At 47.1% G+C, this 27,714-nt stretch overlaps 1 protein-coding gene across 1 annotated transcript; it reads left to right on the forward strand.

The window, feature by feature from the left end:
* The first annotated feature begins 825 nt into the window (after positions 1 to 825).
* On the forward strand, positions 826 to 13,347 carry LOC123772340 (golgin subfamily A member 6-like protein 7). Its single transcript, XM_045765432.2, has 2 exons — positions 826 to 1,027; positions 12,617 to 13,347. The coding sequence occupies exons 1-2, from the start codon at positions 826 to 828 to the stop codon at positions 13,345 to 13,347; spliced, it is 933 nt and encodes a 310-aa protein (XP_045621388.2).
* Positions 13,348 to 27,714: the final 14,367 nt, after the last annotated feature.

The following is a 27,714-nucleotide window of genomic DNA, read 5'->3' on the forward strand; positions in this document are numbered from 1 at the left end:
CCGTCCTCCAAACAAAGACCCAAAAGTCCATTCCACCCACTCGCCAAGCCCCCCCTCCAGCTGTTTATGAATGAAAAACGGTTTACACACAACCCGTCCTCGACTCAAGTCCATTCCATCCAGCGGTCAACCCCACAGACGCATTCATAAATGTTAACATGCTGTTCATTCAAAACGGGAATTTTCTCAAGTATAAATTAATATTATAATATATTAACAAATTGTATATAAATAGGCCTAGGTTAGGTTAGGTGTTCAGGTTCTGTTGGCGATTATTTGTATTTGTAGTACGTGGGTGAAGCATTTACAGCGTTGTGATTCGAACAAAATTCGTCAGTGAAGCACTTGTTCCGGAAGTGTTCGAACGAAATCAGTTGTGAGTCGTGTGTAAACCGCTTTTCATTCATAAACAGGGGGTTTGGCGGGTGCATGGAATCACTTTTGGATCTTTGTTTGTAGGATGGGCTGTTACACACGACTTACAACTGATGACGTTCGAACACTTCCGGAACAAGTGCTTTACTGACGACTTGTGTTCGAACCACAACGCTGTAAATGCTTCACCCACGTACTTCAAATACAAATAATCGCCAACAGAATCTAAACACCTAACCTAACCTAGGCCTATATATGCACAATATGCTAATATATTATAATATTAATTTATATTTGAGAAAATTCCTGTTTTGAATGAAGATCATGTCACAATTTATGACTGCGTCTGTGGGGTCGACCGCTGGATGGAATGGACTTGAGTCGAGGACGGGTTGATAAACACAGAGTCAAATAGACAGTTACGGGTACAATAAAGGGATAAAGATCATTATGATGATAAAGATCATTATGATGATAAAGATCATTATGATGATAAAGATCATTATGATGATAAAGATCATTATGATGATAAAGATCATTTACAATGACACATCACCATACATGGCAACAATGTCTCGTTGTCAAGCTCCCGCGCTGCGTTACCAAGTGAACGATAATATCAGCAAGTATCGCTCACCGGACTGGTCTGTCAGTCAGATATATTCACTCACAGTCATGTTACCAGTCAGCTCCAGCAGTCACTCACACTACTCAAGATAGAACAAACCACAAACTATCTCTCACTCATACTTACAAAAGTGTCATAAGTAATTAACTGGCACCTCGCTACTTTAATAAGTATCCGCACTAAATAAAGTGAATGAGACGAAGATTATTGACAAGTGTGACACGCTGTTGACCAGGAATTATGCCAACACGTGATCCATTAATTAACATGTATGAGAATAGTTCTCAAATACATTTTGTTATAATAATTAAAAACCGAACATAAAACATTAAAAACCATACGATTAATCATTTGAATATATAACAACTTGAAGAGGAAAAGATAAATAAACGGGGAAAATAATTAATTAAACTATACTTGTCAACCCCTCTGGGTGGTGGGTTCTCCCCCCCCCCACCCACCCCACAACACCCTCCGTCACGCCGTGAGGTCAGTCAGTGCCCGCTGACACTCGCAAGGGTGTACACCGTCACTCCTCTACTCCCAAATGTTACGTTATCACTGTGATAACCGTAACCAACTATGTACAGAACTCATGGTTCAAGTTCAAGTATGTTTATTGAGACAAGAAAGAAATACATCTCAAAGGGATAGAGTAGCTTAGGATTCGTCAAGTGAATACTTAGACCTGTATATCTTTCCTCCATGAGGTAACTCTTCCCCTCCTACGAAACCCGTCCATCTTTCCTAAGGACAATTCGGGTTTCTTTACATATATTAAAGAGAGTATGATGACCTCTGAAGCATCACGAGATATTATTATCTTTATAACGATAATATTCTTGAATTGTGTAGTTTCGAAGCTCTTCAACAGCTTAATACATATATACTAAGCCGCCAGGGTAAAGGAAAAGATGTACAGGTTTCGTAAGTGGACACGTACATTAAACAAGGCCTATTCTAGTACTAGTATTATCAATGATGTCCGCTTGAGACACTTGTGTCCTACCACACTGTGTGTGCATGTATCCGGTACACACCACGAAGCACTGTCTTCTAACTAACCTTACTAACTAAATTACTAACTAACTGAGCCACTAATAACCTAACTACTAACCAAATCTAACTAATAAATACTGACCTAATTACAAGCCTAATCGAACTACTAATCCTAACTACAAACTAGCATAACCTAACTACTAAGGTAACTACTAATTACCAAAAATACTAACCTATATTATTAATTAACCAAACAAATAATCTAATTTAATTACAAATAACGTAACCTATCTACTACTGAACCTAACTTAACTAATAACTAACCGAACTATTAGCTAATCTAACTACTAACGAGCCATAGTGTTAGCTAATCAAATTAATTATCGAACTGAACTAACTAATCTAACCAAGCACTGAACTCACTAATCTAACCAGGAACTGAACTACTAAGTAATCTAACTAGAAACCGTAGTTAGTAATCTAACTAACTGCAATTACATTTTTCCTCCCCATTTCCTTTCAAATTGTTCTCTACCTGCCGATTTTTTTCCCATTCTTGAATGTTCTTTCTGATGTGTTCCTCTGTTATGACGTTGGGTGAGTGGGTGGGGGGCACTGCCCCCTATATCTATGGTGAGTGACGTTGTTGTGGTTTTAGATTGAACTACTCGGAAGGAAATGTCCATGTAGCACGGGCTATGGTGAGCCCGGAAGGACTTGGTCCAGCAAGGGGGGGGAGGACGCTTTTAGTGTCAAACTTTACCCTCGTTGCTGAGCCGGATCTCGACGGACTGGAGGTTGTGACGGACTGAGGAAGGTGAGGACGGCGGCGCGTGTATCCGTTGGTGTCCCGCTGAGCGTCTTGTGTTCTCGGGCGTCGAGTCCTCTGGTAGTGAGGCTCGTCCACACAGTACTCGTCTCAGGGCTGGGCTCGTCCCCACAGTACTCGTCTCAGGGCTGGGCTCGTCCACACAGTACTCGTCTCAGGGCTGGGCTCGTCCACACAGTACTCGTCTCAAGGCTGGGCTCGTCCACACAGTATTCGTCTCAGGGCTGGGCTCGTCCACACAGTATTCGTCTCAGGGCTGGGCTCGTCCACACAGTACTCGTCTCAGGGCCGGGCTCGTCCACACAGTACTCGTCTCAGGGCTGGGCTCGTCCACACAGTATTCGTCTCAGGGCCGGCCTCGTCCACACAGTATTCGTCTTAGGGCTGGGCTCGTCCACACAGTACTGGTCTCAGGGCTGGCCTCGTCCCCTCAGTATTCGTCTCAGGGCTGGGTTCGTCCACACAGTACTCGTCTCAGGGCTGGCCTCGTCCACACAGTATTCGTCTCAGGGCCGGCCTCGTCCACACAATACTCGTCTCAGGGTCGGCCTCGTCCACACAGTACTCGTCTCAGGGCTGGGCTCGTCCACACAGTATTCATCTCAGGGTCGGCCTCGTCCACACAGTATTCGTCACTCAGGGCTGGGCTCGTCCACACAGTACTCGTCTCAGGGCTGGGCTCGTCCACACAGTGCTCGTCTCAGGGCTGGGCTCGTCCACAAAGTACTGGTCTCTGTGGAACTATTTAGTCACAGTTTTTCATCAAATCCTGGTTCATGCTCGGGGCGCCCTGAGCCAACTAATTTATGGCGTGGAGACCGTCCAGAACAAGGTGGACACAAGGCTCTTCCTTTTTCCAGATAAGAGGTTCTTGATGTATACAGATTTTGTTTTCCAGATAAGAGCTTCTTAATGTATACAGATTTTGTTTTCCTGATTCGAGGTTTTGTTCAGGATACGAGGTTATATTTTGGGCGCCTTAGGGAGACATAATCACTATCATCTGTTCTCTTTGTATATAAGTTATATATATTTTTACCCATCGCTTAGAGTTTTTACTCCTTTAATATAATTCAGGAGCTCAGTATGGGCCTGAACTTTATAAGCCTGGTTTTAATTTGTTATTCTTACCGTTAGGTAAGATATATCCGTAATTATACTAGTTACAACCCCGCTCCTGTGCTGGGTATGTCCACTACGGGCTCACCATAGCCCGTGCTACTTGCCCCGCTCCTGTGCCAGGTAAGTCCACTACGGGCTCACCATAGCCCGTGCTACTTGCCCCGCTCCTGTGCCAGGTAAGTCCACTACGGGCTCACCATAGCCCGTGCTACTTGCCCCGCTCCTGTGCCAGGTAAGTCCACTACGGGCTCACCATAGCCCGTGCTACTTGCCCCGCTCCTGTGCCAGGTAAGTCCACTACGGGCTCACCATAGCCCGTGCTACTTGCCCCGCTCCTGTGCCAGGTAAGTCCACTACGGGCTCACCATAGTCCGTGCTACTTGCCCCGCTCCTGTGCCAGGTAAGTCCACTACGGGCTCACCATAGTCCGTGCTACTTGCCCCGCTCCTGTGCCAGGTAAGTCCACTACGGGCTCACCATAGCCCGTGCTACTTGCCCCGCTCCTGTGCCAGGTAAGTCCACTGCGGGCTCACCATAGCCCGTGCTACTTGCCCCACTCCTGTGCCAGGTAAGTCCACTACGGGCTCACCATAGCCCGTGCTACTTGCCCCGCTCCTGTGCCGGGTAAGTCCACTACGGGCTCACCATAGCCCGGGCTACTTGCCCCGCTCCTGTGCCAGGTAAGTCCACTACGGGCTCACCATAGCCCGTGCTACTTGCCCCGCTCCTGTGCCAGGTAAGTCCACTACGGGCTCACCATAGCCCGTGCTACTTGCCCCGCTCCTGTGCCAGGTAAGTCCACTACGGGCTCACCATAGCCCGTGCTACTCGGAACAATTATTTCTGAGTAGCTGAATCTAAAACAACAACTTAATGATATCCTTAACATATTCTTAACTCACCAGTTAATATTTTCAAAGTCTATATGTAAGCTTGTTCATGTTTATGTTCATTTTGGTCTTGGAGAGTTGCGAAAGACAGGGGCCTTAAGAAGACTTTGATAAAGCCGCCTTCAAACGCCATAGCAACTTCTAATTCATTTGACGTTTTGGAGGACGAGTGCTGTGGTGAGACTGCGGATCGCGCAAAAGGGAAAGCAACGAAGAGAAAGGAAGAGCAGGCCCCTCAGAAAGTAAAGGTACCTAAGCAAACATTAGTTGTGGGAGATTCCCAGATAAGGTATTTGGATAGAGCGTTTTGTGCTAGAGATAGGGGGAACAGGTTAAGGGTTTGCTATCCCGGAGCTGGCATTGGTGATATTATAAAAAACATGAATGATATTATGGCTGGTAATGGGAACAATCCCATTATTTGCATTAGCGTGGGAGGAAATGATGTTGGTCGAGTTAGGAGTGAGGAACTGATTCAGAGGTATAAAACAGCCATAGAATTAGTTAGGAGCAAGGGAGGAATCCCGATCATATGTGGCATTCTTCCAAGAAAGGGAGTGGGAAATGAATGGATATCGAGGGCACTTGGTGTCAATTGCCGGCTGGAAAGATATTGCAAATCAAATGCAATATCTTTCATAGACAACTGGGAACACTTCTATGGAAGAAATGAAATGTATGCTCGTGATGGGGTGCATCTATCGAGAGCTGGGGTTGTTGCTGTTGCGAACTGTTGGTTCAGTAACAGGGTTGTTGATTTGTGGAACCAATTGCCGCGTAACATTGTGGAGGTGGGGTCCCTCGATTGTTTCAAGCACGGGTTGGACAAGTATATGAGTGGGATTGGGTGGTTATAGAATAGGAGCTGCCTCGTATGGGCCAATAGGCCTTCTGCAGTTACCTTTGTTCTTATGTTCTTATGTTCTTATGAACTCGTTGGAAGAAGTGGTTAGAGGTGTTTGTTTGGGTTTAAACTGTTAGTAGATAGAGGTATGGGAATTGATTTGGAGGAAGGAGGTAATAAAAGTATGTGTTTGTGGGAGAAAGGAATTGGCAAAACGATCAGGGAAAGAGAAGGTCCGCAAAATAACAATTCACTTAGGGTATATTACACTAACAGTAGAAGTCTAAGAAATAAAATTAACGAATTAAATGCTCTTGTCTGCACAGAAAAAATAGATATTATTGCACTTACCGAAACGTGGATGAATGTAGAAAATAGAGAACTATTAGCTGAATATCAAATATACGGATTTAAACTATTTCACACAGATAGATATATTAGACGAGGAGGTGGAGTAGCCATATATGTTAGGGACAATTTGAAATGTAGTCTCAAAGAGGGAATCAAAACAGAGCCACACACAGAAACTATTTGGATAGAATTAAACGAAAAAGCTAATAATATTATAATAGGAGTAATATATAGGCCACCAAATTTAGACAGAATGGAAGCAAAGCATCTATGGGATGAAATATCTAGAGCATCTAGATCTAACAGTATTTATGTCATGGGTGACTTTAATTTTAGCGGAATAAACTGGTTGAACAAAACAGGGAATAGTGAAGCAGAAGATTTTCTAGAATTAATTGACGATTGCTTTCTTACGCAACACATTAAGGAACCAACACGGGAAAATAATATTTTAGATTTAGTGTTAACTAACAGGGAAACGCAAATTAATGACATCGAAATAGGGAGTGAGCTAGGGAGCAGTGATCACAAAGAAATCAGATTTAGCATAGAATGGAATAGACCAGTAGGAGAAAATTCTGTTAAAGTGCCAGATTTTCGAAAAGCTGATTTTAATAGCCTAAGAAATTTTTTGGGTCAAATTGATTGGAAAGTCTTGGGTATGGGGTGTGGGCCGGTCTTGGAGCGAGACATGAACCCAGCGATAGGTGACTTAAATGGGGATTTCGATGTGGATTCAATATATAACTTATTTAAGAATATTCTAAACAAAGCACAGGAACGTAGTTTACCATACAAATTGAATAGATCGAATACTAATGACCCAAAGTGGATAACAAAGAATTTGAAGAACCTTATAGGTAAAAAGAGAGCTTGGTACAAAAGGATTAAAAATGGGGAGGTCACTTTAGAACAGGAATTCGTACAACTGGTTAGAAATGTTAAAAAAGAGATAAGGAAAGCAAAAAGAAACTATGAAGTTCGCATAGCAGGGCAAGCAAAGACAAATCCTAAAGGGTTTTTTCAGTTATATCGTACTAAGACTAGGGAAAGGATAGGTCCATTAAAAACTGATACAGGTCAAATAACAGATAGTGATGAAGAGATGAGTAGTATTTTTAATAAATATTTTGTATCTGTATTTACTAAAGAGGAACTTAACAATATGCCTTCAGCTGAACAAGTCTATGTGGGTGGGGACGAGGACAGGTTGACGAGTTTAGCAGTTACCAGGGAGGATGTTCTTAAACAAATAGTAAAACTCAAACCAAACAAATCCCCAGGGCCGGATGAAGTGTTTGCTAGGGTGCTTAAAGAATGCAAAGAGGAGCTTTGTGACCCACTGTCAACCATATTTAATAAATCAATAGAGTCAGGCAGAGTGCCAGAGTTTTGGAAAGTTGCTAATGTGATACCAGTTTTTAAGAAAGGAGATAGATCACTTGCGTCTAACTATCGACCAATTAGCCTAACGTCTATTGTGGGAAAGTTACTCGAATCTATAATAGCAAATAAAATTCGTCTTCATCTTGAAAAACATAAATTAATAATTGAGTCTCAACATGGTTTTATAAATGGCCGTTCATGTTTAACAAATTTGTTATCTTTTTATTCTAGCATTGTTGAGGCAGTTGATAGTGGTAAGGATTGCGATGTTGTATACCTTGACTTTAGCAAAGCTTTTGATACAGTGCCACATGAAAGACTGATTAAAAAGATAGAGTCTCATGGTATTGGGGGTGCTATATTAAGCTGGATTAGGGCATGGCTATACCAAAGGAAACAGAGAGTTAGTATAAATGGAATCAAGTCAGAGTGGGAAAATGTTGTAAGTGGAGTGCCTCAAGGCTCTGTCCTGGGACCTCTGTTGTTTATAATATATATAAATGATTTAGATTCAGGTTTGAGTAGCAACATTTGCAAATTTGCCGATGATACGAAAATCGGTAGGGAAATTAATTCGGAGGAGGACTCACTATCACTTCAAGTTGATCTAGATAGGGTTTTGAAATGGTCAAAGGATTGGCAGATGCAGTTTAATGCTGATAAATGTAAAGTTCTGAGGTTAGGTAATGATGATAGAGTTACAAGATACGAGCTAGATGGTGTTGTGATTGCGAAGTCGGATTGCGAAAGGGATCTGGGAGTTATGATTAGGAAGAATTTAAAACAAAAGGATCAATGCATAAATGTTCGTAATAAGGCAAATCGGACACTTGGATTTATTAATCGCAGCGTTAGTAACAAGACACCTGGTGTGGTTCTCAAGCTATATCTTGCTCTAGTTAGGCCCCATTTAGATTATGCAGTTCAGTTTTGGTCGCCATATTATAGAATGGATATAAATTCACTTGAACGTGTCCAGCGTAGGATGACTAAGTTAATTCCCCAAATTAGAAATCTTTCATATGAAGAAAGATTAACAAAGCTTAAGTTGCATTCACTGGAAAGGCGAAGAGTTAGGGGCGACATGATAGAGGTTTACAAGTGGGTGAATGGACATAACAAGGGGGATATTAATAGGGTATTAAAAGTATCAACACAGGACAGAACACGAAACAATGGGTATAAATTGGATAAGTTTAGATTTAGGAAAGACTTGGGTAAATACTGGTTCAGTAACAGGGTTGTTGATTTGTGGAACCAATTGCCGCGTAACATTGTGGAGGTGGGGTCCCTCGATTGTTTCAAGCACGGGTTGGACAAGTATATGAGTGGGATTGGGTGGTTATAGAATAGGAGCTGCCTCGTATGGGCCAATAGGCCTTCTGCAGTTACCTTTGTTCTTATGTTCTTATGTTCTTATTTTTAATTCAGCTTATTTCAGGTAATCGCTATCGACCTGAACTGTGTTATCCAGCTCCTAATTTATGTAATTCGTTCATTAAGGTCGACATTTTCATTGGTTAAAATGTAGGTACCATAGGAGAGAACTGGATAAGCACCTCCAAAGGATACCTGATCAACCAGGCTGTGACTCATACGTCAGGCTGCGAGTAGCCGCGTCTAACAGCCTGGTTGATCAGTCCAGCAACCAGGAGGCCTGGTCGACGACCGGGCCGCGGGGACGCTGAGTCCCGGAAGCACCTCAAGGTAGCCTCAAGGTAGGTATTGCGGTATATCTGTCGATATACAGACGAGGAGTCACAATAACGTGGCTGAAATATGTTGACCAAACCCCACACATGAAAGTGAAGGGACGACGATGTTTCGGTCCGTCCTGGACCATTCTCAAGTCGATTGTGAGAACGGTCCAGGACGGACTGAAACGTCGTCGTCCCTTCACTTTCTAGTGTGTGGTCTGGTCAACAATGTATCAGTCTTTAAGGAAGCGCGGAGTTTGTGAGTGTATAAACTATTCTTTATCCATTGTGAAATGAGTTTAATTATATCACAAGGAAGCCGGTCGGCCGAGCGGACAGCACGCTGGACTTGTGATCCTGTGGTCCTGGGTTCGATCCCAGGCGCCGGCGAGAAGCAATGGGCAGAGTTTCTTTCACCCTATGCCCCTGTTACCTAGCAGTAAAATAGGTACCTGGGTGTTAGTCAGCTGTCACGGGCTGCTTCCTGGGGGTGGAGGCCTGGTCGAGGACCGGGCCGCGGGGACGCTAAAAAAAAACCCGAAATCATCTCAAGATCTCAAGATATTTGTAACTCGGATTACTTTGGATAGTCCCTGAGGAACTTTAATGTGAATTAGTCTCGTGAGATTAGATTATCTAGAGGAGACAGCTCCCATGAATAAGTTTAGTCTTAATTTTCTTACGAATAATTATATCCAGTATATATATATTTTTATATTTATATAATGCTTATTTTGGTTTTATCAATAAAACTATTTAATTTCACGTACCAAAAAATATTTACTCTTTATTGATTTTAAAGTCATCTCAACATCATTTGCAAAATGTCCAACTAATATTACATTTATTTTGACATTAATGAACATTTTTAATACACTAAGAACTCTTCAGAAATCATCGTTTTTCTTTCATTTTATTATCCAGAAATAAAATCTCTGAAAATATTGAAATGTGCTCCAGCCCTCACTCCTAGTAGCGTCACTTACACCTACAACATGGAGTGTTAGTGTGACCAGATCGTTATGCTCATGATGCAGCTCTCTGGTCATGAAAATATCCGCCAAAATATGAACAATGAGTGACTAGGTACTACATAATAATATGTAAAATGAGTGACTGAGTACCACACAATTATATGTAAAATGAGTGACTGAGCACCACACAATAATATGTAAAATGAGTGACTGAGTACCTCACAATAATATGTAAAATGAGTGACTGAGTACCACACAATAATATGTAAAATGAGTGACTGAGTACCACACAATAATATGTAAAATTAGTGACTGAGTACCACACAATTATATGTAAAATGAGTGACTGAGTACCACACAATAATATGTAAAACGAGTGACTGAGTACCACACAATTATATGTAAAATGAGTGACTAGGTACTAAATAATAATATGTAAAACGAGTGACTGAGTACCACACAATAATATGTAAAACGAGTGACTGAGTACCACACAATAATATGTAAAATGAGTGACTGAGTACCACACAATAATATGTAAAACGAGTGACTGAGTACCACACAATAATATGTAAAACGAGTGACTGAGTACCACACAATTATATGTAAAATTAGTGACTATGGTAACACAAAATTAAACAAACCTGATACAAATTAATGACAGTTTTGGGACTCAAATTCCACTACTTGTCATTATCTCTAAATTTATATGAAAATTAAATTCTCTGGTCATCAAAGTTCTTAAACAAGACATTTGCAATAAATAGGAATATTGTGTTTACTCAATGTCAATCCAAAATCTAGGCAAGCCTAGTCACTTCAAAATGTAATATATAGATTTAACAGTAATGGAAAGAATCCTGATGCTAGTGAATGATTTGAGAAGAGATAGTTATATCTTGGTATATGAGATATGTTCCATTCGTACATAGTCTAGAGTGTCGTACAAGCTTGGTACAAACGCCATGGACAGTCACTCTCACACACACACATCCTGTCTCTAATGAGTCAATGACGTGACAGAAAATTTACTCTTTCATATCACTGAAGATGATACAAAACTGACGAGAAAAATCAGGACGGGATAGATTGTGATGCACTCTAAATATATATGGACGCACTCCAAACGGCCTGAAAAAATGGCTGTTAGAATTTAACCCAACCAAGTGCAAAGATATGAGGATTGGAACAGGAGTGGCAAGACCAGTGCAGCAGTATAGGATAAAGAGTAGAACGAGTGTGGTGCAAGAGACAGCGTGGGAACGAGTGTGGAGAGAGACAATCGACTAGAGAATGGTCCAGGACGGACCGAAACGTCGTCGTCCCTTCAATTTCTAGTGTGTGGTCTGGTCAACACGAGTGTGGTAATGTTGGTGGCCGAGAGGACGACGTCAACGGAGCCGCCCCCCTCTCGAGAGGGTCTGAGTCCCCCTTTCAGATTTGCCCAGCTGTCAGAGTTGTTACGGGCGAGCAAGACTCGGAGAAACTGCTGTAGCTCCATGAAAATAAAAATATATATTAAAAAAAAGGGGAAAGCGCCAAGTCATTACTACTATATAGCACTGGGAAGGGGTCAGAATAAGGATTTGGGATGGGACGGGGGAAAGGAATGTTGCCCCAACCACTTCGACGGTCGGGGATTGAACGCCGACCTGCATGAAGCGAGACCGTCGCTCTACCGTCCAGCCCAAGTGGTTGGGCTGTAGCTGCATGAAGTGACGTCTGGTGGTAAGGACCGAGTCTTCCTTCACTGTTCCGTGGGGACAAGACCGGATCGCGAGCAGCGGTTCCACCCGTGGTTCGACTGAAGGGTTCCGAGGGCGATGAGCGCCACCCAGGTGTGTGGGAGCGGGTTTTGGGTGGTCAGTGTGTCATAGGGGATGACACATGGGGATGCCGGTCGGCCGAGCGGACAGCACGCTGGACTTGTGATCCTGTGGTCCCGGGTTCGATTCCGGGCGCCGGCGAGAAACAATGGGCAGAGTCTCTATTTCACCCTATGCCCCTGTTACCTAGCAGTAAAATAGGTACCTGGGTGTTAGTCAGTTGTCACGGGCTGCTTCCTGGGGGTGGAGGCCTGGTCGAGGACCGGGCCGCGGGGACACTAAAGCCCCGAAATCATCTCAAGATAACCTCAAGATAGGCCTCGTAACACCAGACTCCCGTCGACATGTTCCAGACACCCGTGAAAGACAACTGTCTCATCTGGCCATGACAATGAACGCAGGTGTGTGTGTGTGTGTTTGTCAGTGTTCTAACGCACATGTTGTTGGAGAAGAGTTGTTAGGTTAAATGTGTGTTAGGAGCGAGACCAAGTGCAACACGCTGTTGCTGGCACACTTGGACTGTCGTATTGTAGTTGTAAGTACATCAAGCAGCAACACACGCGCTTTCACCACTGTCTTGATTGCAATAAGAAACTCTCACAAGCATCGATTAAGTTAAAGGAAGGTATTGGGAAGAGAGAGAGAGAGAGATGGTGTGCTCTGGGCCAGTAAGAGGCAACTTGATGAACATGAAGCTAAGATTAAGAGGCAACTTGATGAACATGAAGCTAAGATTAAGAGGCAACTTGATGAACATGAAGCTAAGATTAAGAGGCAACTTGATGAACATGAAGCTAAGATTAAGAGGCAACTTGATGAACATGAAGCTAAGATTAAGAGGCAACTTGATGAACATGAAGCTAAGATTAAGAGGCAACTTGATGAACATGAAGCTAAGATTAAGAGGCAACTTGATGAACATGAAGCTAAGATTAAGAGGCAACTTGATGAACATGAAGCTAAGATTAAGAGGCAACTTGATGAACATGAAGCTAAGATTAAGAGGCAACTTGATGAACATGAAGCTAAGATTAAGAGGCAACTTGATGAACATGAAGCTAAGATTAAGAGGCAACTTGATGAACATGAAGCTAAGATTAAGAGGCAACTTGATGAACATGAAGCTAAGATTAAGAGGCAACTTGATGAACATGAAGCTAAGATTAAGAGGCAACTTGATGAACATGAAGCTAAGATTAAGAGGCAACTTGATGAACATGAAGCTAAGATTAAGAGGCAACTTGATGAACATGAAGCTAAGATTAAGAGGCAACTTGATGAACATGAAGCTAAGATTAAGAGGCAACTTGATGAACATGAAGCTAAGATTAAGAGGCAACTTGATGAACATGAAGCTAAGATTAAGAGGCAACTTGATGAACATGAAGCTAAGATTAACACAAAGTACTGCCACATTGTTCAATAAGTTCCACTGTTATTACACTCAGAAATAAATCAACGAGGAACATTTATCGTGATAAAGCTTCGGGTTAATTGAGATTGATCGTGATCAATAATGCAATAACATTAGCGATCATTGGTCATAAAAGAGACCCTAAGGGTGACCACATGGGGTGACAGAGAGCCAGGGGGGGCGATTGGCCCCTCTCACCTCTTATCAACACGATTCGAGCTTTCTCAGGGACACTCAACAGGGGTACCATCTATGGGGAGTAGGTGGGGCAGAGTGGGGGTCTGGGGGGAAGGGTGGGGCAAAGTGGGGGTCGGGGGGGAAGGGTGGGGCAAAGTGGGGGTCAGGGGGAAGGGTGGGGCAAAGTGGGGGTCGGGGGGAAGGGTGGGGGGGGGGGAGATGAGAGATTATGAGGGGAAGAAAGAAATGTTTCGAGAAAAACTTTGCGGGAACATTAGGTAGTGAGGCTGGTGGTATAGCGGTGAGGGAGACGCCCGCTACACCGTGCTCGGTATTGGTAAACTATAATACTTGGTCCTCCTGCCTCCTGGCTGTCTCCCTCCTGGCTGTCTTCCCCCTGGCTGTCTCCCTCCTGGCTGTCTCCCTCCTGGCTGTCTTCCTCCTGGCTGTCTCCCTCCTGGCTGTCTTCCCCCTGGCTGTCTCCCTCCTGGCTGTCTCCCTCCTGGCTGTCTTCCTCCTGGCTGTCTCCCTCCTGGCTGTCTTCCTCCTCTCTGCTGGCTGTCTTCCTCCTGGCTGTCTCCCTCCTGGCTGTCTCCCTCCTGGCTGTCACCCTCCTTGCTGTCTTCCACCTGGTTGTCTCCCTCCTGGCTGTCTTCCTCCTGGCTGTCTCCCTCCTGGCTGTCTCCCTCCTGGCTGTCTTCCTCCTGGCTGTCTTCCTCCTGGCTGTCTTCCTCCTGGCTGTCACCCTCCTGGCTGTCTTCCTCCTGGCTGTCTCCCTCCTGGCTGTTTTCCTCCTGGCTGTCTTCCTCCTGGCTGTCTCCCTCCTGGCTGTCTTCCTCCTGGCTGTCTTCCTCCTGGCTGTCTTCCTCCTGGCTGTCTTCCTCCTGGCTGTCTCACTCCTGGCTGTCTTCCTTCTGGCTGTCACCCTCCTGGCTGTCTTCCTCCTTGCTGTCTTCTTCCTGGCTGTCACCCTCCTGGCTGTCTTCCTCCTTGCTGTCTTCCTCCTGGCTGTCTCCCTCCTGGCTGTCTTCCTCCTGGCTGTCACCCTCCTGGCTGTCTTCCTCCTTGCTGTCTTCCTCCTGACTGTCTCCCTCCTGGCTGTCTCCCTCCTGGCTGTCTTCCTCCTGGCTGTCACCCTCCTGGCTGTCTTCCTCCTGGCTGTTTTCCTCCTGGCTGTCTTCCTCCTGGCTGTCTCCCTCCTGTCTTCCTCCTGGCTGTCTTCCTCCTGGCTGTCTTCCTCCTGGCTGTCTCCCTCCTGTCTTCCTCCTGGCTGTCTTCCTCCTGGCTGTCTCCCTCCTGGCTGTCACCCTCCTGGCTGTCTTCCTCCTGGCTGTCTCCCTCCTGTCTTCCTCCTGGCTGTCTTCCTCCTGGCTGTCTTCCTCCTGGCTGTCTCCCTCCTGGTTGTCTCCCTCCTGGCTGTCTTCCTCCTGGCTGTCTTCCTCCTGGCTGTCTTCCTCCTGGCTGTCTTCCTCCTGGCTGTCTCCCTCCTGGCTGTCTCCCTCCTGTCTTCCTCCTGGCTGTCTCCCTCCTGTCTTCCTCCTGGCTGTCTCCCTCCTGGCTGTCTCCCTCCTGTCTTCCTCCTGGCTGTCTCCCTCCTGTCTTCCTCCTGGCTGTCTTCCTCCTCGCTGTCTTCCTCCTGGCTGTCTTCCTCCTGGCTGTCTCCCTCCTGGCTGTCTCCCTCCTGGCTGTCTTCCTCCTGGCTGTCTTCCTCCTGGCTGTCTTCCTCTTGGCCGTCTCCCTCCTGGCTGTCTTCCTCCTGGCTGTCTTCCTCCTGGCTGTCACCCTCCTTGCTGTCTTCCTCCTTGCTGTCTTCCTCCTGGCTGTCTTCCTCCTGGCTGTATTCCTCCTGGCTGTCTTCCTCCTGGCTGTCACCCTCCTGGCTGTCTTCCTCCTTGCTGTCTTCCTCCTGGCTGTCTTCCTCCTGGCTGTATTCCTCCTGGCTGTCTTCCTCCTGGCTGTCACCCTCCTGGCTGTCTTCCTCCTTGCTGTCTTCCTCCTGGCTGTCTCCCTCCTGGCTGTCTCCCTCCTGTCTTCCTCCTGGCTGTCTCACTCATGTCTTCCTCCTGGCTGTCTTCCTCCTGGCTGTCTTCCTCCTGGCTGTCTTCCTCCTGGCTGTCTTCCTCCTGGCTGTCTCCCTCCTGGCTGTCTCCCTCCTGGCTGTCTCTCTCCTGGCTGTCTCCCTCCTGGCTGTCTTCCTCTTGGCTGTCTTCCTCCTGGCTGTCTTCCTCCTGGCTGTCTTCCTTCTGGCTGTCTTCCTCCTGGCTGTCTTCCTCCTGGCTGTCTCCCTCCTGGCTGTCTTCCTCCTGGCTGTCTTCCTCCTGGCTGTCTTCCTCCTGGCTGTCTCCCTCCTGGCTGTCTTCCTCCTGGCTGTCTTCCTCCTGGCTGTCACCCTCCTGGCTGTCTTCCTCCTTGCTGTCTTCCTCCTGGCTGTCTTCCTCCTGGCTGTCTTCCTCCTGGCTGTTTTCCTCCTGGCTGTCTTCCTCCTGGCTGTCTTCCTCCTGGATGTCTTCCTCTAGGCTGTCTCCCTCCTGGCTGTCTCTCTCCTGGCTGTCTCCCTCCTAGCTGTCTTCCTCCTGGCTGTCTTCCTCCTGGCTGTCTTCCTCCTGGCTGTCTTCCTCCTGGCTGTCTTCCTCCTGGCTGTCTCCCTCCTGGCTGTCTCCCTCCTGTCTTCCTCCTGGCTGTCTCCCTCCTGTCTTCCTCCTGGCTGTCTTCCTCCTCGCTGTCTTCCTCCTGGCTGTCTTCCTCCTGGCTGTCTCCCTCCTGGCTGTCTCCCTCCTGGCTGTCTTCCTCCTGGCTGTCTTCCTCCTGGCTGTCTTCCTCTTGGCCGTCTCTCTCCTGGCTGTCTTCCTCCTGGCTGTCTTCCTCCTGGCTGTCACCCTCCTGGCTGTCTTCCTCCTTGCTGTCTTCCTCCTGGCTGTCTTCCTCCTGGCTGTATTCCTCCTGGCTGTCTTCCTCCTGGCTGTCACCCTCCTGGCTGTCTTCCTCCTTGCTGTCTTCCTCCTGGCTGTCTTCCTCCTGGCTGTATTCCTCCTGGCTGTCTTCCTCCTGGCTGTCACCCTCCTGGCTGTCTTCCTCCTTGCTGTCTTCCTCCTGGCTGTCTCCCTCCTGGCTGTTTCCCTCCTGTCTTCCTCCTGGCTGTCTCACTCCTGTCTTCCTCCTGGCTGTCTTCCTCCTGGCTGTCTTCCTCCTGGCTGTCTTCCTCCTGGCTGTCTTCCTCCTGGCTGTCTCCCTCCTGGCTGTCTCCCTCCTGGCTGTCTCTCTCCTGGCTGTCTCCCTCCTGGCTGTCTTCCTCTTGGCTGTCTTCCTCCTGGCTGTCTTCCTCCTGGCTGTCTTCCTTCTGGCTGTCTTCCTCCTGGCTGTCTTCCTCCTGGCTGTCTCCCTCCTGGCTGTCTTCCTCCTGGCTGTCTTCCTCCTGGCTGTCTTCCTCCTGGCTGTCTCCCTCCTGGCTGTCTTCCTCCTGGCTCTCTTCCTCCTGGCTGTCACCCTCCTGGCTGTCTTCCTCCTTGCTGTCTTCCTCCTGGCTGTCTTCCTCCTGGCTGTCTTCCTCCTGGCTGTTTTCCTCCTGGCTGTCTTACTCCTGGCTGTCTTCCTCCTGGATGTCTTCCTCTAGGCTGTCTCCCTCCTGGCTGTCTCTCTCCTGGCTGTCTTCCTCCTGGCTGTCTTCCTCCTGGCTGTCTTCCTCTAGGCTGTCTCCCTCCTGGCTGTCTCCCTCCTGGCTGTCTCCCTCCTGGTTGTCTCTCTCCTGGCTGTCTCCCTCCTGGCTGTCTTCCTCTTGGCTGTCTTCCTCCTGGCTGTCTTCCTCCTGGCTTTCTTCCTCCTGGCTGTCTTCCTCCTGGCTGTCTTCCTCTTGTCTGTCTCCCTCCTGGCTGTCTTCCTCCTGGCTGTCTCCCTCCTGGCTGTCTTCCTCCTGGCTGTCTCCCTCCTGGCTGTCTTCCTCCTGGCTGTCTCCCTCCTGGCTGTCTTCCTCCTGGCTGTCTCCCTCCTGGCTGTCTCCCTCCTGGCTGTCTTCCTCCATGCTGTCTCTCTCCTGGCTGTCTTCCTCCTGGCTGTCTTCCTCCTGGCTGTCTCTCTCCTGGCTGTCTCCCTCCTGGCTGTCTCCCTCCTGGCTGTCTCCCTCCTGGCTGTCTCCCTCCTAACTGTCTCCCTGCTGGCTGTCTTTCTCCTGGCTGTCTCTCTCCTGGCTGTCTCCCTCCTGGCTGTCTTCCTCCTGGCTGTCTTCCTCCTGGCTGTCTCCCTCCCGGCTGTCTCCTTCCTGGCTGTCTTCCTCCTGGCTGTCTCCCCCGTGGCTGTCTCCCTCCCGACTGTCTACCTCCTGGCTGTCTTCCTCCTCCCTGCTGGCTGTCTCCCTCCCGGCTGTCTCCCTCTTGGCTGTCTTCCTCCTCTTTGCTGGCTGTCTTCCTCTTGGCTGTCTCCCTCCTGGCTGTCTTCCTCCTCCCGGCTGGCTGTCTCCCTCCCGGCTGTCTCCCTCTTGGCTGTCTTCCTCCTCTCTGCTGGCTGTCTCCCTCTTGGCTGTCTTCCTCCTCTCTGCTGGCTGTCTCCCTCTTGGCTGTCTTCCTCCTGGCTATCTTCCTCCTGGCTGTCTCCCTCCTGGCTGTCTCCCTCCTGGCTGTCTTCCTCCTCCCTGCTGGCTGTCTCCCTCTTGGCTGTCTTCCTCCTCTCTGCTGGCTGTCTTCCTCCTGGCTGTCTCCCTCCTGGCTGTCTCCCTCCTGGCTGTCTCCCTCCTGCCTGTCTTCCTCCTCCCTCCTGGCTGTCTTCCTCCTCCCTCCTGGCTGTCTCCCTCCTGGCTGTCTACCTCCTGGCTGTCTTCCTCCTCCCTGCTGGCTGTCTTCCTCCTGGCTGTCTTCCTCCTCCCTCCTGGCTGTCTCCCTCCTGGCTGTCTCCCTCCTGGCTGTCTACCTCCTAGATGTCTTTCTCCTCCCTGCTGGCTGTCTTCCTGCTGGCTGTCTCCCTCCCGGCTGTCTCCCTCCTGGCTGTCTACCTCCTGGCTGTCTTCCTCCTCCCTGCTGGCTGTCTTCCTCCTGGCTGTCTCCCTCATGGCTGTCTTCCTCCTCCCTCCTGACCTCAGGAGGGAGGCCACTACAGTTTAATATTAACAACTTATATATCAATTTCAATTTGTTTGCAACACTTCATTCAACTCACTCGTCGAAAAAGTATATTTAATGAATATACCATTTCTTGTATTTTGTTTCAAAATACAGTTGATTGAAAATATAATTGCAATTCTTTTTTGGATACATGCGCCAAATTTAATTAAAATGACATAAATGCAAGTGAATTTTGCTCAAATGAGATCCCAATTCTCATTTAAGATCTCACACACATGCAAAAGTCAGAAGATCCTTCAGGAACTTGAATAAGGAAGCTTTAAGATTACTGTATACCGCCTCAAGTGAGGTCAGTCTAAGAGTATGCCGCACCATTTTGGAACCCGATACCCCATCTAAAAAAAAACGTTTTTAATATGCAGAAGTTTGCAATAAGACTCGTCCCAGAGCTGCGAGGGATGAGGTACGAAGACAGACTGGAGGAACTAAACCTGACGACGTTATGAGGAGGGAGAGGAGCGGGGACATGACACAGATGTATAAAATACTTAGAGGGATTACCAGGGTGGAGACAGACGAAATGTTTACAATGAATAACAACAGAATAAGGGGCCACAGACGGAAGCTTGAGACTCAGATGTGTCATAGAGATGTTAGAAAGTTTACCTTTAGCATAAAGTTAGTGAGTAAATGGTTGACCTAAAGGAGCAGGTTGTAGAGACTAACTCCGATCATAACTTTACAAGCTGTTATAACAGGGCAACAGGTCAGAGGTCATTGTCTTAGACAACCAACGGCTACAGAAGCGGGGTCCACGAACTGGAGCCCGACCCTGCTGGCACAAACAGTTGACTACTCACACGGTTAAGAAGTCAAGGGCTGAATCATGCAGAAATCAGCATGTGTAATGGAGGTGGCATGTAGCATGTTACAGCTGTATGTAGCATGTTACAGCTGCATGTAGCATGTTACAGCTGTATGTAGCATGTTACAGCTGCATGTAGCATGTTACCGCTGTATGTAGCATGTTACAGCTGTATGTAGCATGTTACAGCTGCATGTAGCATGTTACAGCTGTATGTAGCATGTTACAGCTGTATGTAGCATGTTACAGCTGTATGTAGCATGTTACAGCTGTATGTAGCATGTCACAGCTGTATGTAGCATGTTACAGCTGCATGTAGCATGTTACAGCTGCATGTAGCATGTTACAGCTGTATGTAGCATGTTACAGCTGTATGTAGCATGTTACAGCTGCATGTTACAACTGCATGTAGCATGTTACAGCTGCATGTAGCATGTTACAGCTGTATGTAGCATGTTACAGCTGCATGTAGCATGTTACAGCTGCATGTAGCATGTTACAGCTGCATGTAGCATGTTATAGCTGTATGTAGCATGTTACAGCTGCATGTTACAGCTGCATGTTACAGCTGCATGTAGCATGTTACAGCTGCATGTAGCATGTTACAGCTGCATGTAGCATGTTACAGCTGCATGTAGCATGTTACAGCTGCATGTAGCATGTTACAGCTGTATGTAGCATGTTACAGCTGCATGTAGCATGTTACAGCTGCATGTAGCATGTTATAGCTGTATGTAGCATGTTACAGCTGCATGTTACAGCTGCATGTTACAGCTGCATGTAGCATGTTACAGCTGCATGTAGCATGTTACAGCTGTATGTAGCATGTTACAGCTGCATGTAGCATGTTACAGCTGCATGTAGCATGTTACAGCTGCATGTAACATGTTACAGCTGTATGTAGCATGTTACAGCTGCATGTTACAGCTGCATGTAGCATGTTACAGCTGCATGTAGCATGTTACAGCTGCATGTAGCATGTTACAGCTGCATGTAGCATGTTACAGCTGCATGTAGCATGTTACAGCTGTATGTAGCATGTTACAGCTGCATGTTACAGCTGCATGTAGCATGTTACAGCTGCATGTAGCATGTTACAGCTGCATGTAGCATGTTACAGCTGCATGTAGCATGTTACAGCTGCATGTAGCATGTTACAGCTGCATGTAGCATGTTAAAGCTGCATGTAGCATGTTACAGCTGTATGTAGCATGTTACAGCTGCATGTTACAGCTGCATGTAGCATGTTACAGCTGCATGTAGCATGTTACAGCTGCATGTTACAGCTGCATGTAGCATGTTACAGCTGCATGTAGCATGTTACAGCTGCATATAGCATGTTACAGCTGTATGTAACATGTTACAGCTGCATGTAGCATGTTACAGCTGTATGTAGCATGTTACAGCTGTATGTAACATGTTGCAGCTGCATGTAACATGTTACAGCTGTATGTAGCACGTTACAGCTGTATGTAACATGTTACAGCTGTATGTGGCATGTTACAGCTGTATGTAGCATGTTACAGCTGTATGTAGCATGCTACAGCTGCACGTAGCATGCTACAGCTGTTTGTAACATGCTACAGCTGCACGTAGCATGCTACAGCTGCACGTAACATGCTACAGCTGCACGTAGCATGCTACAGCTGCACGTAGCATGCTACAGCTGCACGTAGCATGCTACAGCTGCATGTAGCATGTTACAGCTGCATGTTGCATGTTACAGCTGTATGTAGCATGTTACAGCTTCATGTAGCATGTTACAGCTGCATGTAGCATGTTACAGCTGCATGTTACAGCTGTATGTAGCATGTTACAGCTGCATGTAGCATGTTACAGCTGCATGTAGCATGTTACAGCTGCATGTTACAGCTGCATGTAGCATGTTACAGCTGTATGTAACATGTTACAGCTGCATGTAACATGTTACAGCTGTATGTAGCATGTTACAGCTGTATGTAACATGTTACAGCTGTATGTAACATGTTACAGCTGCATGTAGCATGTTACAGCTGTATGTAACATGTTACAGCTGCATGTAGCATGTTACAGCTGTATGTAACATGTTACAGCTGCATGTAACATGTTACAGCTGTATGTAACATGTTCCAGCTGTATGTAACATGTTACAGCTGCATGTAGCATGTTACAGCTGTATGTAACATGTTACAGCTGCATGTAACATGTTACAGCTGTATGTAGCATGTTACAGCTGTATGTAACATGTTACAGCTGCATGTAACATGTTACAGCTGTATGTAACATGTTACAGCTGTATGTAGCATGTTACAGCTGCATGTAGCATGTTACAGCTGTATGTAACATGTTACAGCTGTATGTAGCATGTTACAGCTGCATGTAGCATGTTACAGCTGTATGTAACATGATGCAGCTGCATGTAACATGTTACAGCTGTATATAGCATGTTACAGCTGTATGTAACATGTTACAGCTGTATGTGGCATGTTACAGCTGTATGTAGCATGTTACAGCTGTATGTAGCATGCTACAGCTGCACGTAGCATGCTACAGCTGTTTGTAACATGCTACAGCTGCACGTAGCATGCTACAGCTGCACGTAGCATGTTACAGCTGCACGTAGCATGCTACAGCTGCACGTAACATGCTACAGCTGCACATAGCATGCTACAGCTGCACGTAGCATGCTACAGCTGCACGTAGCATGCTACAGCTGCACGTAGCATGCTACAGCTGCACGTAGCATGCTACAGCTGCACGTAACATGCTACAGCTGCATGTAACATGCTACAGCTGCACGTAACATGCTACAGCTGCACGTAGCATGCTACAGCTGCACGTAACATGTTACAGCTGCACGTATCATGCTACAGCTGCACGTAGCATGCTACAGCTGCACGTAGCATGCTACAGCTGCACGTAACATGTTACAGCTGCACGTAGCATGCTACAGCTGCACGTAGCATGCTACAGCTGCACGTAACATGCTACAGCTGCACGTAGCATGCTACAGCTGCACGTAGCATGCTACAGCTGCACGTAGCATGCTACAGCTGCACGTAACATGCTACAGCTGCACGTAGCATGCTACAGCTGCACGTAACATGCTACAGCTGCACGTAACATGCTACAGCTGCATGTAGCATGCTACAGCTGCACGTAACATGCTACAGCTGCACGTAGCATGCTACAGCTGCACGTAGCATGCTACAGCTGCATGTAGCATGTTACAGCTGCATGCAACATGCTACAGCTGCCTGAGGACTCGTGAGCTGCGTGTCGAAGTCATAACATTACCTTAACATAAAATTCAGCAGGAAAAAAAAAACATCCTCGGGTACAATATGGAATTTTGACAAGATACCGGCATTCTGTCCCCGTTCAGGCCAATAGACAAGCCATTTCCTTCTTCTGGAAGACATTAGGCACCCAAGTGTTACTTGACAGCTTTTTTGACATGGTCTGAAACTGTCAACAGCGAGGGGTTGCCTTTGGACGTGGTCTGAAACCGTCAACAGCGAGGGGTCACCTTTGGACGTGGTCTGAAACTGTCAACAGCGAGGGGTCGCCTTTGGACGTGGTCTGAAACCGTCAACAGCGAGGGGGTCACCTTTGGACGTGGTCTGAAACCGTCAACAGCGAGGGGTCACCTTTGGACGTGGTCTGAAACTGTCAACAGCGAGGGGTCGCCTTTGGACGTGATCTGAAACCGTCAACCGCGAGGGGTCGCCTTTGGACGTGGTCTGAAACTGTCAACAGCGAGGGGTCGCCTTTGGACGTGGTCTGAAACCGTCAACAGCGAGGGGGTCACCTTTGGACGTGGTCTGAAACCGTCAACAGCGAGGGGGTCACCTTTGGACGAGGTCTGAAACTGTCAACAGCGAGGGGTCGCCTTTGGACGTAGTCTGAAACCGTCAACAGCGAGGGGTCGCCTTTGGACGTGGTCTGAAACCGTCAACAGCGAGGGGGTCACCTTTGGACGTGGTCTGAAACCGTCAACAGCGAGGGGTCACCTTTGGACGAGGTCTGAAACTGTCAACAGCGAGGGGTCGCCTTTGGACGTGGTCTGAAACCGTCAACAGCGAGGGGGTCACCTTTGGACGTGGTCTGAAACCGTCAACAGCGAGGGGTCACCTTTGGACGTGGTCTGAAACCGTCAACAGCGAGGGGTTACCTTTGGACGAGGTCTGAAACTGTCAACAGCGAGGAGTCGCCTTTGGACGATGTTTGAAACCGTTAACAGCGAGGGGGTCACCTTTGGACGTGGTCTGAAACCGTCAACAGCGAGGGGTCACCTTTGGACGAGGTCTGAGAGCGAGGCCAGCTGCTAATATCTTGAGGTTATCTTGAGATGATTTCGGGGCTTTAGTGTCTCCGCGGCCCGGTCCTCGACCAGGCCTCCACCCCCCAGGAAGCAGGCCGTGACAGCTGACTAACACCCAGGTACCTATTTTACTGCTAGGTAACAGGGGCGTAGGGTGAAAGAAACTCTGCCCATTGTTTCTCGCCGGCGCCTGGGATCGAACCCAGGACCACAGGATCACAAGTCCCGCGTGCTGTCCGCTCGGCCGACCGGCTCCCTATGATATAATTAGGATATATATATATAATATGGAACATTTCCAGCAGGAAGAGAGCTCTGGGTCAGGATAAAACAGTCAGGTGTGGAGGGCATACGTCTCCCAGTAAAACAGTCAGGTGTGGAGGGCATACGTCTCCCAGTAAAACAGTCAGGTGTGGAGGGCATACGTCTCCCAGTAAAACAGTCAGGTGTGGAGGGCATACGTCTCCCAGTAAAACAGTCAGGTGTGGAGGGCATACGTCTCCCAGTAAAACAGTCAGGTGTGGAGGGCATACGTCTCCCAGTAAAACAGTCAGGTGTGGAGGGCATACGTCTCCCAGTAAAACAGTCAGGTGTGGAGGGCATACGTCTCCCAGTAAACAGTCAGGTGTGGAGGGCATACGTCTCCCAGTAAAACAGTCAGGTGTGGAGGGCATACGTCTCCCAGTAAAACAGTCAGGTGTGGAGGGCATACGTCTCCCAGTAAAACAGTCAGGTGTGGAGGGCATACGTCTCCCAGTAAAACAGTCAGGTGTGGAGGGCATACGTCTCCCAGTAAAACAGTCAGGTGTGGAGGGCATACGTCTCCCAGTAAAACAGTCAGGTGTGGAGGGCATACGTCTCCCAGTAAAACAGTCAGCTGTGGTGGGCATACGTCTCCCAGTACCAGAATTAAACCCCAAAACACAGGGAGTCACGTTTTTAAGTTGTTCTGGTGGTGTCTGTAATTAAGTGTAGTAATTAGAAGGCGAGGTGATTAAAGCGGGACATGGCAAGGAATTAGCGCTCGTTTGTAAAGATAAGCATGAGATCCGACCCTGCTTTGGCGCCTGATGAAGGCCAACTGATCTCTGCATTAAGAGGTTACACAGGTTTGGTTCTTATGAGATGCACAGATGCACGCACACTCACGCATGTACGCACGCGCGCGCGCGCGCACATACACACTCACACACACATCAGCGGCATATGCCAGGCTGGCCAACATACGAACGGCATTCAGAAACTTGTGTAAAGAATCATTCAGAACTTTGTATACCACATATGTCAGGCCAATCCTGGAGTATGCAGCCCCAGCATGAAGTCCATATCTAGTCAAGGATAAGACTAAACTGGAAAAGGTTCAAAGGTTTGCCACCAGACTAGTACCCGAGCTGAGAGGTATGAGCTACGAGGAGAGACTACGGGAATTAAACCTCACTTCGCTGGAAGACAGAAGAGTTAGGGGGGATATGATCACCACATTCAAGATTCTGAAGGGGATTGATAGGGTAGATAAAGACAGTCTATTTAACACAAGGGGAACACGCACAAGGGGACACAGGTGGAAACTGAGTGCCCAAATGAGCCACAGAGATATTAGAAAGAACTTTTTTAGTGTCAGAGTGGTTGACAAATGGAATGCATTAGGAAGAGATGTGGTGGAGGCTGACTCCATACACAGTTTCAAGTGTAGATATGACAGAGCCCGATAGGCTCAGGAACCTGTACACCTGTTGATTGACGGTTGAGAGGCGGGACCAAAGAGCCAGAGCTCAACCCCCGCAAACACAACTAGGTGAGTACACACACACACACACACACACACACACACACACACACACACACACACACACACACACACACACACACACACACAGAAAGACCTGGGGGTTGATATCACGGCATATGGCAGGTTGGCTAACATAAAAACGGCCTTTAGAAACTTATGTTAGGAATCATTCAGAACTTTGTGTACCACATATGTCAGACCAATCCTGGAGTATGCAGTTCCAACATGGTGTTCGTATCTCGTCAGGCATAAGACTAAACTAGAGACGGTTCAAAGGTTTGCCACCAGACTAGTACCCGAACTGACGGGTATGAGCTAAGAGGAGAAATCGGGAATTAAACCTCACGTCACTGGGAGACACGAGAGTTAGAGGGGACATGATCACCACATACAAGATTCTCAAAGAAATTGATTGAGTAGTTAAAGACAGATTATTTAACAAAATTGGCACGCACTAGGGAACACAGGTGGAAATCGAGTGCCCAAAGTAGCCACAGAGATATTAGAAAGAATGTGTTTAGTGTCAGAGTAGTTGATAAATGGAATGCATTAGGCAGTGATGTGGTGGAGGCTGACTCCATACACAGATTCAAGTGTAGATATGATAGAGCCCAGTAGGCTCAGGAACCTGTACACCTGTTGATTGACAGTTGAGAGGCGGGACCAATGAGCCAAAGCTCAACCCCCACAAGCACAACTAGGAGAGTTCCATATGTAACTGAGCTTGGACAGAAGAGAGTGAGCTTCAGAGCAATATACTCAACAACAGATGGAATTACAAAAGAAGTGAACTAGTGAAAGATTACAAGAAGACGACCCAGATGTAATAGCACTCGCTGAAACAAAACTGTCAGCTATTATTAAAAAAGTGCTTCCCCGTGACTACACTAGAAACTAGTTACTAGTAGTAACTAGAAACTAGTAGAAAATCGAGAGAGAACGAACTTTATAACACATAACCAACATGGGAAGAAGAATAGTCCTGTGCAAGAAGAAGAAGAATTAATCCTGTGAGGCAAATTTTGCCTCACAGGATTAATAGAATTCTATGACCAGTCAACAAAATCAGGCAAGAAGTAAAGGGTGGATAGACTGCATATTTATGGATCAACCCGTCCTCCATATAGACAGTTCGTTATAATAGTGTATAGACATAGAACATTAATGAACCACACTGTTAGCATATTAATATATTAGTTACCTAATAATCTCCCGACACGATGAATTAATTTCCTCTAATGTAACCGGTATCCCGTTTTCTTTTACAATTTGGCTTCCACTCAAGTCAGGCCAGTTGTTATTATTTCAATATATGTTGTGGACACTTTTGGCCAAGATAATCCAATGTTTCTTGTAAAGTGAACACTTCTCAGGATGTTCTGTGACACAAGAACAGTCACCAGATGAACACATTAGAACACGTTCTCCAACACTATCTGTGGTTGAGTGGTAATAAAGGTTTTGAGAACAAATGGTCCGAGACACTTTGAGTTGTGTAACCACCTCAGACACTCACCAGTATTGGAGGAGTGCTGAGTGTGTCTCACTCTAAGACACTCACCAATATTGGAGGAGTGTTGAGTGTGTCTCACTCTAAGACACTCACCAGTATTGGAGGAGTGCTGAGTGTGTCTCACTCTAAGACACTCACCAGTATTGGAGGAGTGCTGAGTGTGTCTCACTCTAAGACACTCACCAGTATTGGAGGAGTGTTGAGTGTGTCTCACTCTAAGACACTCACCAATATTGGAGGAGTGTTAAGTGTGTCTCACTCTAAGACAAAACACTCAAGCCGTCTTGCCTGACCCTCAACACTACCGCTGCACCACGACGTGTCTCCCAACATCAGTCTTGCCTGACCCTCAACACTACCGCTGCACCACGACGTGTCTCCCAATATCAGTCTTGCCTGACCCTCAACACTACCGCTGCACCACGACGTGTCTCCCAACATCAGTCTTGCCTGACCCTCAACACTACCGCTGCACCACGACGTGTCTCCCAACATCAGTCTTGCCTGACCCTCAACACTACCGCTGCACCATGACGTGTCTCCCAACATCAGTCTTGCCTGACCCTCAACACTTCCGCTGCACCATGACGTGTCTCCCAACATCAGTCTTGCCTGACCCTCAACACTACCGCTGCACCATGACGTGTCTCCCAACATCAGTCTTGCCTGACCCTCAACACTACC

The sequence above is a fragment of the Procambarus clarkii genome, chromosome 69 (genome assembly GCF_040958095.1).
Source record: "Procambarus clarkii isolate CNS0578487 chromosome 69, FALCON_Pclarkii_2.0, whole genome shotgun sequence".
Lineage (NCBI taxonomy): Eukaryota > Metazoa > Arthropoda > Malacostraca > Decapoda > Cambaridae > Procambarus > Procambarus clarkii.

Coding starts and splice junctions, on each gene's coding strand:
- LOC123772340 (XM_045765432.2), top strand. CDS start 826: ATGATGATAAAGATCATTATGATGATAAAGATCATTATGATGATAAAG. Junction 1,028..12,616: donor CTCACCGGACTGGTCTGTCA/GTCAGATATATT, acceptor ATGAACATGAAG/CTAAGATTAAGAGGCAACTT.